Consider the following 14899-nt stretch of genomic DNA (forward strand, 5'->3'; position numbering starts at 1 on the left):
ATCTATGAGCTGCAGCCCCCACCTCTTCCCCACCCCCATCAGGGCTCTTTTGCTTAGGACCCTCCTCCCCCCATGTTGGGAAGATTCTTGGAGCACCCGAGGAGATCCACAAAACCTCTGAAAAGGATTAGGAGCTGGGCTTGTGCAGCCCTGATGCAAACAGACTAAAGGGAGGGAGAGGAACCTGCTGAGTACCCAGAAGAAGAAGAGTTGGTTTTTGTACACTCTGCTTTTCACTACCTGAAGGAGTCTCAAAGTGGCTTACAATCGCCTTCCCTTCCTCTCCCTTGCAGCAGACGCCCTGTGAGGGAGGTGAGCCCTGATAGGACTGCTCTGTGAGAACAGCTCCATCAGGACTGTGACTAGCCCAAGGTCACCCAGCTGGCTGCATGTGGAGGAGCGGGGAATCAAACCCACTCTTAACCACTACACCAAGCTGGGCAGAAGGGGCAACAGTAGGTTCTTTGACTTTCAGGCAGGGCTGTTGAGGTGACTAAACAGGGGGGTGACTAAAATCAGGGGTTGCCCCCAGGAGTTATGGGCCTGAGCAAATCAAGTAGGTTGCCCTTCATGTGGCATTTGAGGCACGGCTGCTCAGGCGTTTCACGTGGCATTTGAGTGCGGGCTGCTTCCATTTTGAGGGAAATATTAAAAAATGTGGCCCTTGATAGATTAAAATTGTATGATGAACATCATCATTCAGCCCTGTTATCTTCTTCCAGTCCTGTATTTCCAGCCCTCAAAAGTCAAAATTTGAGATCCTCCACAAATGTGAGGCTTGGGCCAAATTATCCCCCCCCCCCCATCTTTTAGGCCCACATGTGAGTTATATCTAGGGGGAGCTGAGGGAGCGCTGATTGCCACAAAGGTACTTTGTGCAATGTAAAAAGAGAAGCTTAAAATTGAATTTAAGAAGCAAGTGCAGGAAGCGTTTTTAAAATGCTCTTTCTTCTCTGGAATGGTTTCGTAGATTTTTAAAGGCATCCATTCAGTGACTCTGACTGAAACTCTGGGGGAAGATCTCCCTTTCTAAAATTGGCACCGAGGCATCCTTGTGATGCCTGCCACTTACAGAAAACCGTGTTTCAACTAAAGCCGTCCTCCTGGTGGGAACCGAGAAGACGACCTGTAAGATTGCGGGAATCAAACAGTCAAGGGAGTTGACAAACAGACTACACAGGCAAAGTCAATAAATGAAGTCCTCCTTTATTCCAAAAATAAAGTCTGCCGGGACACAGACCGGTTATTAAGTGATTTCAAATGTCTTTTCTTCAGTGGTAAGCTTGGAGAGGGATATAATGAGTATCAATTTTCAAGTTAATAATTTCAAAGATCCATGGGGTGAATAGAGGGAATGAATGTGTTTATTTAATACAGTACTGTGGCCAGATATTTGGCAATGTAGAACAACAACAAAAAGAAGAAGAAGAAGAAGATAAAGAGTTGGTTCTTATATGCCGCTTTTCTCTACCCGAAGGAGTCTCAGAGCGGCTTACATTCGTCTTCCCTTTCCTCTCCCCACAACAGACACCCTGTGAGGTGGGTGAGGCTGAGAGAGCCCTGATATTACTGCTCTGTCAGAACAGCTTTATCAGGGCTGTGAAGTGGAGGAGGAGTAAGGAGTCATGTGGAGGAGGAGTAAGGAGTCAAATCCAGCTCGCCAGATTAGAAATCTGCACTCCTAATCACTCCACCAAGCTGGTTCGCTCACAATGTGCAACGGGTAAACAGAGTGCAAGGAAAGCTATTTCAGGTACTTACTGAGCTAGAAATATTACAAAGGCATTTTTCAATTTTCATACAGGACTGGTATTAGTTTGGAACGGAAGACGCTGCTCAGGACCAAGGCCTGTCGGGTAGCATCCATCAAATACATTCAGCAGGAGAACACTTTTTGTCAGCCGCGATCAGTCACAAGTCGAGCTGCATCTCGTTTTTGCAGTTTGCTATAACTGCCTGGGGACTCTGGTGAGAAAAGTAGGGTATAAATCAATCCAATTCAGTGACTTCACTGCGTTGTAAGAGCTAACTTCACTGAGTCCAGTGGAACGTTAATTTTTCAGCCTGATTATAGGCATGGCCCAAAGGTAAGTGTGCTTAGAATCCTAGAATGATAGAGTTGGAAGGGACCTCCTGGGTCATCTAGTCCAACCCCCTGCACTAAGCAGGACACTCACATCCCAATCGCTCATCCACTGTAACCTGCCGCCCCCTTGAGCCTTCACAGAATCAGCCTTGCTCCAAGCAATACCTGATTCCAGAGACAGTATCGGATTTAGATTCAGATTTATCCGAAACACGGCTCCAAGCCAGTTACAAACACCGTTAAAATTGTTACAGATCATTACAGACTAGTAAATCCCCATAAAATCCGGGAATCTAAGATAAAATTGTACGTAAATATTTAAACATTCTTTTAAATTACCAATATTTAGAACTAATTTCCGGTACTAATGTATGTTTGGCATAACTTGTAAGCTTCGGCACTAGATTTGGCTCCCTGTTTAGAGACGTCAGCATTTTCTCTCTGGATTCCAGAGGCATCATCTGTTCATTCAGCATGGACGTGAAAGATTCACTGCTTTTAAATAGGCTTAAGTCTTGCTGGTGCCTGCCGGGCACATTGCTCTTTGAGGTGGGGGGCGTAGGAAGAGAGATGGTCCCTCAGGTAGCCAGGGCCCAGACCGCATATGGCCTTGAAGGTGATCACCAGAACCTGAAGCCTGATCTGGTAGTTAACTGGTAGCCCATACAGTTGTAGGAGTGTGGGCCAGATGTGGGCCCTCTGAGGCAGGGGCAGTCAACCTGTGGTCCTCCAGATGTCCATGGACTACAATTCCCATGAGCCCCTGCCAGCAAGCACTGGCAGGGGTTCATGGGAATTGTAGTCCATGGACATCTGGAGGACCACAGGTTGACTACCCTTGCTCTAAGGTGTTCCTGTAAGAACCCCAGCTACTGCATTTTGGACCAGTTGGGGTTTCCGGATCAGGGATAAGGGTAAGCCCATGTTTGGGTTGAAGCCCAGTTTGGGTTGAAGCCCAGATTCAGGATATGCTCAGCACTGGCTAGATCGGAGGATGGGAGGGGCAAAGCAGCACCAAACAAGAACCAGAATTATCCTGCAAGCTGCTTAAAAAAGGAAAAGTTTCTGTGTCATATTGTCCGATGGACTGAAACCTCTTTTTCTAACCACAGTCCTGCACTTCTGAAATGAAGGTAGCTGGTACAACATTTTTGAAGCGATGCCAGTCTTGGGAAAGCAAATTATTGAAAAAGACCAAAGGTACCTCTCCACCCTGGCCAGGAGGGAGGGGGGGAGTCAGGCAGGAGATGTTTTCTGGCTTATCGTCTTGCTGTGTCTCCACGGTTGATTCCACCGTTGGATTGATGCCTCCTTGGCGAACAAGCGCCCTCTCGTGCTTGGAGTGTGTGATACTGCCAACAAATCCGAAAAGACAATCCATGCTGTTCCTTTGGTTAAGGCAGAACGGCACGTGGGCGTTTTAAGGGCCACAAAAGGCTTCAGCAGGCCAGAAGTTACAATTTTCTGTTTGATTTTTGGAAGACCTTGTCATACCAGCGTCAGTGTGTCTTTTGCACCACACGGTTAACTCCTGCAAGAAAAGGTGTGGGGGCTTACAGGTGCTGAGCTCTGATTCTCTAACCCTGCTGTGTATCCTGGAAGGCTTGACTTGGCGGAGAGGGGAAAGAACTCTGCCCACCTGGCTGAGTTTACGCACGATCTTGCGCTCTGGAAGATTGTACAATTTGGCTCTGCACAGAATATTTTACCAGTTGTGTCTGGAGGGAAGCATGGAGGAGTCTGTATTGCTCTTCATGCTGGGCTAAGTGGTCTCAATCTCTAGCCTAGATAACCTTGGCTAGTGGGATTCCTGGGGAGCTAAGCAGGGTTGGCCCTGGTGAGTATCACCCAAAAAGTCCAGGATTGCTGTACAGAGTTGGGTAATGGCAAAGCGTCTCTGCTCCTCCCTTGCCTTGAAAACCCCATGGGGGACACTGTGATTTCAGGCTAGACATACCAGCTAATGTCAAGCTCCGGATGCCAGTCTGCAAGTGTGCCAAACAGTAAATCCTCCACAGATGCAACAATACGCAAAATGTCCCAGTTCAAAGTGCCCTTTTCATTTAGTCAGACCCTTTGACTCCCAAGCTTATACCCTGGGAAATTCGTGGCTCTCTTATGATGCTACTGGACTCAGATCTTGCTGGACGCGGATGCTTTGGTCGTTGGCCATGGTGGTGTTCCTAGGAAGCTGAGGGAATACCTGAGAGGATGATCAATGATGCCTTAAAAACTGCTGCCTGGGACAGTCTTTTCGGCTGGAGGAGAGGTAGGGGAAAGCTTCGTGCCAGGGTGAGTTCATTTTGTGTGTGGGTGGAAGCGCGCTTGCTAAAGGTAGGTCTCCCACTGCATTGCAGCACATAATCTGCAACTAAATGGTTGCTCCACACAGGATACTCCGGCTGCAAAAGATTGCTGTTACCACAGCCATTTTGGGAAATTCCACGTCTGTCACAATGCAGAGGCCATTTTGTCACCCAGGCCCCTCAGGGACGGGAAATCGGGGCTGGGCAGTTCCTTACGCTGTGGGGATAACTGGGAGGCCTACTTGCCCCTTTCTCAAACTTCTAACATCAGTGGACTTGCACACACTTGAAAATAGATGCGTGAAATGAAATCAGAAGGGAGGCTCCATTCCCTGCCCATTTTTATAAACAGCTCACAGCAGAGTTGGTTCATTTCAGCCTCTGGGCTGCTGCCCTCAGGTGCCAACTGGCAGCGGCGCCAACCTTGGGGAGGGCCTGTCTGTTCTTAGAGCTGTTTTCACTTTGGAAGAAAGTCCCGGTAAAAACAGCAAGCTCAGAGAGTTTGCCTTCCCCACCTGGGAGCCCACTGCCAGGGCCACAAACCCCTCTTAGGATTGCAAGTTTAAATCCACCTCACGCATGGTCAGCTGGGGAAGATGTTTTATTTATGGTGAATGTGTCAAACATTCGTACGGACATGCATGCAAAGAATACAAAAGTCACCAGCAGCCTTATCAACAGGTTTAGATAAGCTCTCCCTAGGAGCTTCCATAAAAATAGCAACAGCTCTCTTATATACAGATTTCCCTACTTGTCAGTTGACCAGAAACACCGGGGGGGGGGGGGGGAGTTACATGTTCCAGGAAGCCCAACATTACCACTAACAAAGCCTCCCAATTTGGGGTCCCCCCCCCCTTGCCACTGGCCGTCAATGGAGAAGGAGAGTTCGTACTTATACCCTGCTTTTCGCTACCCGAAGGAGTCTCAAAGTGGCTTTCAGCTGCCTTTCTTTCCTCTCCCCACAACAGACACTCTGTGAGGGAGGTGAGGCTGAGGGAGCGCTGACAGGACTGCTCTGTGAGAACAGCACTATCAGGACTGTGACCAGCCCAACGTCACCCAGCTGGCTGCATGCGGAGGAATGAGGAATCAAACCTGGCTCGCCAGATTAGAAGCCCTCTGGTCTAAAGAGCTGCAGCAAGCTGGAAGGGAGGATAGGAAATGCCAGTCTGAATGATGCAATGGTCATGATGGGTCTTTGCCTCCCCCCACCCGCACTTTCTAAAGAACAATGCAGTTCTGCCCTTGTAGAGTTTAACCAAAGGTTAAATTTGGGATGACTTAAAAGCACTTTCCCCCCTTCTGGTTTTGTGGTTTTGCTGAACTGAGGAAAAAACCACGGGACAATTCTCCTCTGTAGGGCTACCAGAGGCCGTCCCCAGCTGGCCGGAGGGGGAATTTACCAGGGACCGGAGGCTCCGTGACAACATCACATCCGGCATGACCCGGAAGTGATGTCACTGCTTGTCAGCAACACCGCAGTGACGCTCTGGCATTTGTGCAAAGACTCTGTGGCCGGAGTCATTTGTATCAGAGTTGGGACTCACGCACAGCGTGCAAGGAAAACAACGCAGTTAAAAATGTACAGACTAGAAGAGCTGCTGCAGCAGAAAGACAATAAATGGAGACAAATATATATATACACACTCACACACAGCAGCAGGCGTTGATGAAGCCCACCAAGTTTTCCAGCCTCAAGTCAGGCTCTCAATTACCAAAACAAGGAAACAAACTAAAAAACACCCTTTCATCCCAAATGTGCGACATGTTTGAAAACAGGATTTCTTTCAGGGAGAAAAACAACGGCACACTCTGCCCTTTCACCTCCCAATAAAGAGTCCACAAATCTATTGCTTAGATCCCTTGGATTGCAATGGGGAGGGGGGAGACGTTAGGCGCGTAAGCAATCCGTGTCTTGGTTTAATGGGTCGTTGCTACAATCCTGATCATGCTTCAGATGCCTATGGCAGGGGTAGTCAAACTAGTTTGCTGGCAGGGACTCATGGGAATTGTAGTCCATGGACATCTGGAGGGCCGCAGTTTGACTACCCCTGGTCTATGGGACTGAGGAGTCATGCATGTGCGAAAGAACATCTCAAGGCTAATTTTCATACTCTGAAGGCTTCTTATAGTGAGACCAGTTGGGGTTCTGGTGTCCCCACTGGGTGTCAGGTATAATAATCACATCTGCCCTGAGAGGTTTCCTGAACTGCTGTGTAGGTAGTGCTCAATTTGGATCGGAACCCTACCAGTGTAGAGAAAGGATTTCAGCCCTTCCCCCAGTGTCATCTTCCCAATCTGGAAACATCCCATGGAATCATAGAATCATAGAGTTGGAAGGGGCCACACAGGCCATCTAGTCCAACCCCCTGCTCAACGCAGGATCAGCCCAAAGCATCATGGGGGATTGTTTCACATCGGGAGAGGACTTAATTCTGTTCTCTGGCATCTTGATCCAAAATTGGGCACTGAACACCTGGCTACTAAGAAACCCCTGTGGCTCATGTCTGACAGTCTTACGTAGGTTAGGGCAGGGGCAGTCAACCTGTGGTCCTTCAGATGTTCATGGACTACAATTCCAGCATTTTCTGGTAGAGGCTCATGGGAATTGTAGTCCATGAACATGTGGAGGACCACAGGTTGACTACCCCTGGGTTAGGGAATACATCTCAGGCAACCTGCAGACAATGGGATGGTATTTATTACTATGTGCACATTAGGCAGATTAAAAGCAACATTCAAATGTAAGACTCATAGTCTCTGCAATATTGCACATACAGTCTTAGTGGTTGCACATTACCATAAACCAGGGATGGCCAAACTGTGGCTCTCCAGGTGTCCATGGACTACAATTCCCATGAGCCCCTGCCAGCATGGATAATTGGCAGGGGTTCATGGTAACTGTAGTCCATGGACCTCTGGAAACCCACAGTTTGGCCATCCCTGCTATAGACTGTACGTGTAATATAGCAGCAACTGTGATTCTAATTTTTTAATGCTGTATTTAATCTTCTTAACATACCCTTAATAATAATAATAATAATAATAATAATAAATATTTGGGTTTTTGTTCCCTTTTTGTTTTTCACCCAGCCTGGATATCCCCTAATTTGTGAAGAGACTGGCTTGCTTAATTCCTGGTTAGCATTGTAGAAGAAGAAGAGGAGTTGGTTCTTATATGCTGCTTTTCTCTACCCAAAGGAGTCTCAAAGTGGCTTACAATCACCTTCCCTTTCTTCTCACTTCCAACAGACCCCCTGTGGGGTGGGTGAGGCTGAGAGAGCCCTGAGCTTCCTGCTCGATCAGAACAGTTTTATCAGTGCCGTGGTGAGCTCAAGGTCACCCAGCTGGCTGCATGTGGGGGAGTGCAGAATCGAACTCGGCATGCCAGATTAGAAATCCGCACTCCTAACCACTACACCAAACTGGTTGTGTTAGAACCCCGCCCTGCCCCCCGCAAATAAAACCCGTCATGTTGACATTTCATGGCTTCCACTGGCCAGATTCACGCAGGTGAAGAGGGGATTGTCTTTGATGTCGATGGCTCGAAGAGAGAGCTCCGACATTCTGGGCCACGTCCTTTAGCAGCAAAGAAAACAGCGACCCCCCCCCCTTCTGCAGGCTTCCATATTTCCAGAATATTGGAACGGTGTCAGTTTTCTGGCCATGACCCTTTCTTGAGGGGGCCGCTTCATTTGGGTCCACGGTGGCTACCTTCTCTTCCTCATGCATGCCTCAAGCCGGCTCAGTTCTTCGTAGGACTTGTAGAAAATGTCAAAATCTCGGGCCCCCCAGCCTTTCCAGGCGGCCACGCAGAAGTCTGCGTCGTCCTTGCGGAAGCAGCAGGCAACCGTGTCCTTTGCCAAGACGGCAGCCTCTACCAGGGACCTGGGATAAAATCAAGGGTTGGAAAAAGAGATTCAGGGCTGGGCTGCACCAGGTTTCTGCTGCGACTCAGTGAACACTGGTGCAGTGAAAGTGCTGAGCTGCTGAGCTGCAGGAAAAACCCAGGGTGGAAAAGAAAAGGAAGGTAGAAGAAGAAGATGAAGAAGAATTGGTCCTTTAATTCCAGGGGTAGTCAACCTGTAGTCCTCCAGATGTCCATGGACTACAATTCCCATGAGCCCCTGCCAGTGAATGTCATTGTAGCCTATGGACATCTGGAGGACTACAGGTTGACTACTCCTGCTTTATACCCCACTTTTTAGAAATGGGCACCCCCCAAAAAATTGGACCATTTTGGGTTCTTCAAATCTTCTTGAAACTTTTTTTTTGGGGGGGGTCTTTAGAGAAGAGGGTCCTGAAGCAACATCAAAAGTTTTGAGACCCTACCCCCCCCCCCCAGCCACAGAGAAGACAGAAAGTGAAAATTCCCATTGACTTTAATGGAAATATGAACAACAAAGCAAAACAAAATTTGATTCCAATAGCACCTTGAAGGACTCAAAGGTTGTTGTGCCACTTCAGAGCAACGTGGCTACCCACTTGCATCTAAGAAAGCAGAGGAGACTATCACTCAGGTCTTAGCATGCAGGTGCCAACCTCCAGGCAGGAGACTATGAGAATGAACAGGAATTACAGCTCATCTTCATACTCAGCAGTTCCCTTCACCTCCCATGGAGAAGAAGGATGCGTGCCAAAGCTGCCTCCAGGTGAGAACTGGAGACCCACCGAAATAACACCACAGAGCTGACCCGAGTTCCCCTGGAGAGGAGGGGATGCCTGTTTACTGGCAAGGGGTGTGTGTATGTGTGGGGGGAACCTCGCAGCACATGAGGAGTCTCAAGGGATGCCAGCCCCCTTTCCTGCTCCCCCTTACCCGTAGGGGGCCAGCTCTGCAGCCTTCAGGACAGCCAGCACTCTCCCCCGCTGCGAGTGTCCCTCCTTCTCCAGGCCGATCACGATGATGTCTCCGCCTCGCCTGGAAAGGGAAAGCGGAGGAGGATTTCCGTTACACGCTGCTGCTCGGAGGGGGAGGGGGGCTCAGTCTGGAGGCAGGAAAAATGCAAACTTTAAAGACTTCCTTTCCCTAGAGGAAGGCCTTTGAAGTTGCTGCAAATACCATTCCAATATTTTTTTTTAAATATATCTGTTTTTCAAGCTGGGGCGCACAGCTGTGATTTATTCTTGCTTGGAGACTGAGCAAATTGCCTTCTTTAAAAGACAAGTCTTGGTAAGCAGGCATGCCAGCCTCCAGGTGGGACCTGGGAATCCCCCCGAATTACAGCTCATTTCCAGACTGCAGAGATCAGTCCCCCTGGAATAAATCCACTTATTCATTTTAATAAATCAGTACAACTAATCACACAGCTGCTGTCTCTCAGAAGTTAGCCAAGGGCTACTCCAGCCCCTCCCCTGGCTCCATGGCCTGCTTCTGATATGGCCATCCTAAAGGCTCAGGATGGCATCCTGTCATTCAAAAACCAAAGACTTTTTAAAGCAACCATCGGAGAAGGTCACAGCACCAGCACCATTTACCTGGGAATCCAGATGAGGTCTTTCACAGGAAGGATCGTCACAGCCTGAAGGTGCCCTGGGTTGTCTCCGGCGGGTCCCAGATCATTTCCCCACCTCTCAGGGATCAGGCTGGCTTCCTCCGGCTTGTCTGGCTCCTCGCAGTCTGTCGAGAAAGGCACGCTGGAGTAGCTCATGGGAGAACTGGGCAGGCTCGAGGGAGACCTTGTCACCCGGTTGGCCATCGAGGGAGGGTGCGAGGACACGGAGCAGTAGTCCGTGAGGGAGTCTTGGTGGTTTAAGATCTGAGTGCCCAGCTCCGGGTTGTGGATGATGCTGACATCGGCCAGACCGCCACGCTCAGGAGTGGTGGTCCTATTTGCCCCTAGTGTCATGGTGGAGATCAAGGACGAGGGCGGCTGAACGGTGAACATGTCCCGCAAGGGGCTGCAGTCCCCGCAGAAGTAGCGCGCGCACAGCTGGTAGGTGGCCGTGTAATACATGACCAGGAAGTTGGTCTCGCTGTCCAAGCACCACGCCACCTCCTCCCCGTCGCACTCGGAGCTGCAGGCGACGCACACGACCGTGGAAGGGGAGCTGTACGGTTCCAGGCGGCGGCTGATCGCCAGGGTCGCGCAGTCGATGACGAGGATGCCGGGCCCGTTGCCGTACCAGACCTCCAGGCTGCCGTTGGCCGTGTCCATGGCTTTCACGGGGTACGGGTTCTGGCGGGGATCGTCGTCGCCGATCAGAAACAGGGAGCGGTTGGCAGAGCGGGAGCACAGGTAGTGGCAGGTGCTTCCGGGGAGGCCAGACACGGCCTGGAAAACGGCAATGAGTCCGTCGGCCATGCCGGCCAGAACGAGGTAGGAGTTCTGCGGGCAGAAGAGGCTTTAAGGCAGGGGTGGGCAAACTGCGGCCCTCCAGAGGTCCATGGACTACAATTCCCATGGGCCCCTGCCAGACAGGCCTCAGACAAACTTTGCCTGCTGGGCATTTAGAGATATTTATCACATGCCTAGCAAAGGCTGGCTTATTACACTCTACGTGTTCCGAGAAATCTGATTTTTAAAGGTTCCATTAAGAAGACAACAAGAGAATCTCTTCTCGAGAGAAAATAAGTCTAATTAGCTGTAAATTTTTCTCTTTTCTCTTTGTGGCTGTTAAGAAAGGCTGCCTCTTTTGAGAACAGGTTGTCAGGGAAGGTGTGGGAATGTCCATGAAATACTATTAAAATTATCACAATGTACCTTCAGAAGCAGATGACCACCGCTGAATATCAGCAGCCCATTTCCTTCCTTCCTTCCTTCCTTCCTTCCTTCCTTCCTTCCTTCCTTCCTTCCTTCCTTCCTTCCTTCCTTCCTTCCTTCCTTCCTTCCTTCCTTCCTTCCTTCCTTCCTTCCCTCCTTCCCTCCCTCCCTCTCCCTCTCCCTCTCCCTCTCCCTCTCCCTCTCCCTCTCCCTCTCCCTCTCCCTCTCCCTCTCCCTCTCCCTCTCCCTCTCCCTTTCTTCCCCCTTTTAAAAATCAGCAGTAAAGAATATTCCTGACCTTTTATGGCTCAGGCTGGCCTGTTTTTGTTATGTTTAGGTAATTAAGCAGGGCTGGCCCTGGTTAATACTTGTATGTAGGACCACAGAGGAAGTCCTCGATCACTATGAAAAGACAGGTCATAGCAAACCACCTCTGCTTGTCTCTAGCTTCGAACCCCCTCAAGTGGAGGAGAGGGAGAAGGTGAATAAGACAGATCACCAGTAAGTCATAAAACCAGAGAGACCCAGCCTGCCCCTGAGTAACAAGGGGAAAGGATGAAAGAGATGCTGCAAATCGCCTAGAACCCTTGACTAACAACGAATAACAACTGCGTGCCATCAAGGTGCAGTTCATTTCTGGTGGGGCTTCAAGGCCTGGGACATAACCTGCCTCTGCTTAAAAGCCCTGGACTCCTAGAGCCAGAGGAAAGCCAGCGTGGTACAGTGGTCAATGCTCCCTCTTTCAGATTCACTCTGCTTTACCTTTTTTACAAGCGGCACTGCAAAGAGACAGGTGACCATCGCTGGGGTGTCCACGCCCTTTTGGGGAGTCTTCAGAGGGCACATGCCTTGTAAGGCGTACACATAAATCTTTTGGTCCTTTAAGAAAAGGGAAAAGAAACCAGCTATTACGGCGGCTGGATCAGGGTTCGTTTTACTGGATTTAGCAGGCGACAGCTGAAGTGGCCAAAGATAAAGGCAGGCAATAAACAAACCTCCCCCCCCCAACACACACACACACACACAAGGCCTGTGTATTTCTCAAATCTCCTAAAGAATGTTTTTAGAAGGAATATGTTCAGGCATCTCAGCATTTCGCCCTTATCCAAAATGTCAGGCTCCATTCACTTAAGATCATGCCATCAGATGGGAAAGCTCTGGTTTCTATCTTCTCTGCTTACAGGGTCATCGTGACTTTGGAGAGCAAACAGGCCGAGGCGGAAGCTGAAGGGCTGATTCACACATTCCAAGATTCTTATGGCTATCATCAGAAATTTTGATCAGGCGTCCCCCGTTTCAAACTGAATTCCCAGGTTGAAGCCTTCCCTCCCACACCACCGTCTTGTCTGGAAAGGGTCCCAAAAAGCCCATGGGGAAAACTTATATACTGCTAGTAATAGAGCTAATAGCAATCCCCAAGACCAGGGGTTGGCTAGATGACTCTGGAGATCCCTCCCAATGATTCTACGATTCCTCCACATGCAGTCAGCTGGGAGAACTTGGACTACTCCCAGTTCTCTTAAAGCTGTTCTCACAGAATTCTCTCAGGCCCACCTGCCTCACAGGGTGTCTGTCATGGGGAGAGGAAGGGAAAGGTGTTTGTAGGTCTTTTGGGGTAGTGAAAAGCCGGGTATAAAAAAACAGCTCTTCTTCAAGCAATGCAGCGCAGTCAACCAAGCAGGGTAAGATGGCCACACTTTGGATCCAGGCCCGCTTACCTCCGTGGCAGTCCACAGAGAGCCCTGCACCTTCAGCTGGCAGCAAACCTTGGTCCCTGGGCAGCTCATCCGTGCCACTTCGACGAGCCCCTTCTCCGTATTCACGACCGTGTAATTCCTGAAAGCAGGAAGGAGAGCTCGTTCCAACCACAGCGCCAGCTACAGCAAGGCTGCAGGGCCAACGGATCTTCCCTGTTTACCCGGAAAGGTATGGGCTTGAGCAAACTTGCTATAAATCGAGTTGAGTAAACTTGCTATAAATCGAGTTGCACCTATTCCATTTTTTCAGACGGGAGGGTGGGGGGTGGGGGTGGGGGGGAATTTTCAGAAGCTGCAGACAGGAAAAGTTCTTTCTGTGGGTATCTAGTTCTGTGGGTATTCTTGCTGTGGGCAGCGTGGAGATTCGAACTTGGGTCTCCAGATCCCAAAACCACATTATCAAAGGAGGTCTGAAGGTGGTTTTAATGAAGGCATCAGATCAACCTTTGGCCTTAGCATCCCATCTCTGAAGCAAGAACCTAAACCAGGGGTAGTCAAACTGCGGCCCTCCAGATGTCCATGGACTACAATTCCCAGGAGCCCCCTGCCAGCGAATGCTGGCAGGGGGCTCCTGGGAATTGTAGTCCATGGACATCTGGAGGGCCGCAGTTTGACTACCCCTGACCTAAACAGTTCCATAGGGCCTGCAAAAGGGAGCTCCTCCGCCAGGCATTTGGTTGAGGTCGACCAAACCACTGCTTCCGGTTGGCCCCCAAGCTCCCCCCCTCTATGACCAACATTAATCAGTTGCCCACAGGGTCCAGTAAGAGTTGAGCTGAGGCACTTACAATTTCTATTTTATGGTATTATTGTTATGATCTTGTTAAATTATTATTGTTATAATATTACTGCTGTTACTGTTACCTGTTACCATGTGTTCATTGTATCCTCCCTGTTTCCTGTAAACCGCCCTGAGCCCTCGGGGAGGGCGGTATATAAATATAATAAATAAATAATAAAGAACAAGAGCCAAATACTACAGAGGGAGTTGACAACAGAGCATAAAGAAACCCATGCTGTCAAAAAGTGCCCTGTAACCACAGATGTACGCATGAATTCCATCTTTTGTCTCACCGCACAGCTCTGGAACTTCCCTCTGGGTGATGACAAAAGGAATTTGGGGAAAATCAGCAGTGTCCACCCACCTGGCGTCTTCCTTTCCATCCCAGAACACCACCGTGAAATCCTGCCCTTGCGACAAGAAGACGGACGATTGCTTCCCACACGGCAGCAGGTACATGAAGGTCACAAAGGTGGGGTCTTTCATTCGTCCGACCACGGACGCGGCCAGTGGGCGCTGTGCAAGGAGAGACACACACAAGGAGGCACTGTGGTTGTCCAAACTCTGTGTGCACACTAAGGGCCCACGCAAACTGGTCGGTCAGAGAGCTGTGACTGGCCAGAGGGCACTGAGCCGGGCTTTGTGGGCAGGAGCAGGATTTGAACCCGGGCTCCCAGATTCGAGGCTGTGACTTTCAACCATTGCACCAAGCTGGCCCTCTTACCTGCTCGGGTTTCGTGTCCCAGCATTCCACCATCAGAGCCTGCATCCTGTGGAACTGCACCTCCTCCGGCTGGCCCAGGACGGGGCGGATGCCCTTGGAAAGCTTCTTGGAGATCTGGAGCTGATGCTGCCCAAGGACGGGCCGCTGGCCCGAAAGCAGCTCGTAGAGCACCATGCCGTAGGAAAACATGTCCACCTGTGGCCACAGGAAAAATGTACTGATTCCCTCTTCCCTTGCCGGCATGTTGCTTTCCTTTTAAAGCAGTGGTTCCCAACCTTCCTAGTGCCGCAACCCTTTAATACAGTGCCTCATGTTGTGGTGACCCCAACCATAAAATGATGCCAGGGTTCTTTCACAGAAATTAAACCAAAACTGACCAATGGCGTGAAGATCCATTGTTCATGATTGTATAGAGATTGGGTTTTTTCCGGGGTTACTCAATTCAGTCATGCCTCTTGTCCCACCATGCCGATCTTGCTCTTTTCCACTGCTCCAGACAGACGAACGCTCTATCTCGATCTGCCCCACAAGGCTGTTGTGT

The 14899-nt window shown here is 49.8% G+C and overlaps 1 protein-coding gene across 5 annotated transcripts in view; it reads right to left on the bottom strand.

The window, feature by feature from the left end:
• Positions 1 to 6005: 6005 nt before the first annotated feature.
• LRRK1 (leucine rich repeat kinase 1) overlaps positions 6006 to 14899 on the bottom strand; it is a 66611-nt gene continuing 57717 nt past the window's right edge. For 4 of the 5 annotated variants that reach the window (XM_077317345.1, XM_077317346.1, XM_077317347.1 and 1 more), the window contains 7 exons: positions 14359 to 14553; positions 13999 to 14150; positions 12815 to 12932; positions 11859 to 11975; positions 9871 to 10721; positions 9212 to 9313; positions 6006 to 8280 (listed from right to left, as the gene is read on the bottom strand). In XM_077317345.1, the coding sequence (XP_077173460.1) occupies positions 8103 to 8280; positions 9212 to 9313; positions 9871 to 10721; positions 11859 to 11975; positions 12815 to 12932; positions 13999 to 14150; positions 14359 to 14553 (1713 nt within the window). In that variant the 3' untranslated portion in view covers positions 6006 to 8102. The remainder of the gene's footprint in view (positions 8281 to 9211; positions 9314 to 9870; positions 10722 to 11858; positions 11976 to 12814; positions 12933 to 13998; positions 14151 to 14358; positions 14554 to 14899) is intronic. The other variant, XR_013227369.1, reaches the window with a different exon arrangement.

The sequence above is a fragment of the Paroedura picta genome, chromosome 18 (genome assembly GCF_049243985.1).
Source record: "Paroedura picta isolate Pp20150507F chromosome 18, Ppicta_v3.0, whole genome shotgun sequence".
NCBI lineage: Eukaryota > Metazoa > Chordata > Lepidosauria > Squamata > Gekkonidae > Paroedura > Paroedura picta.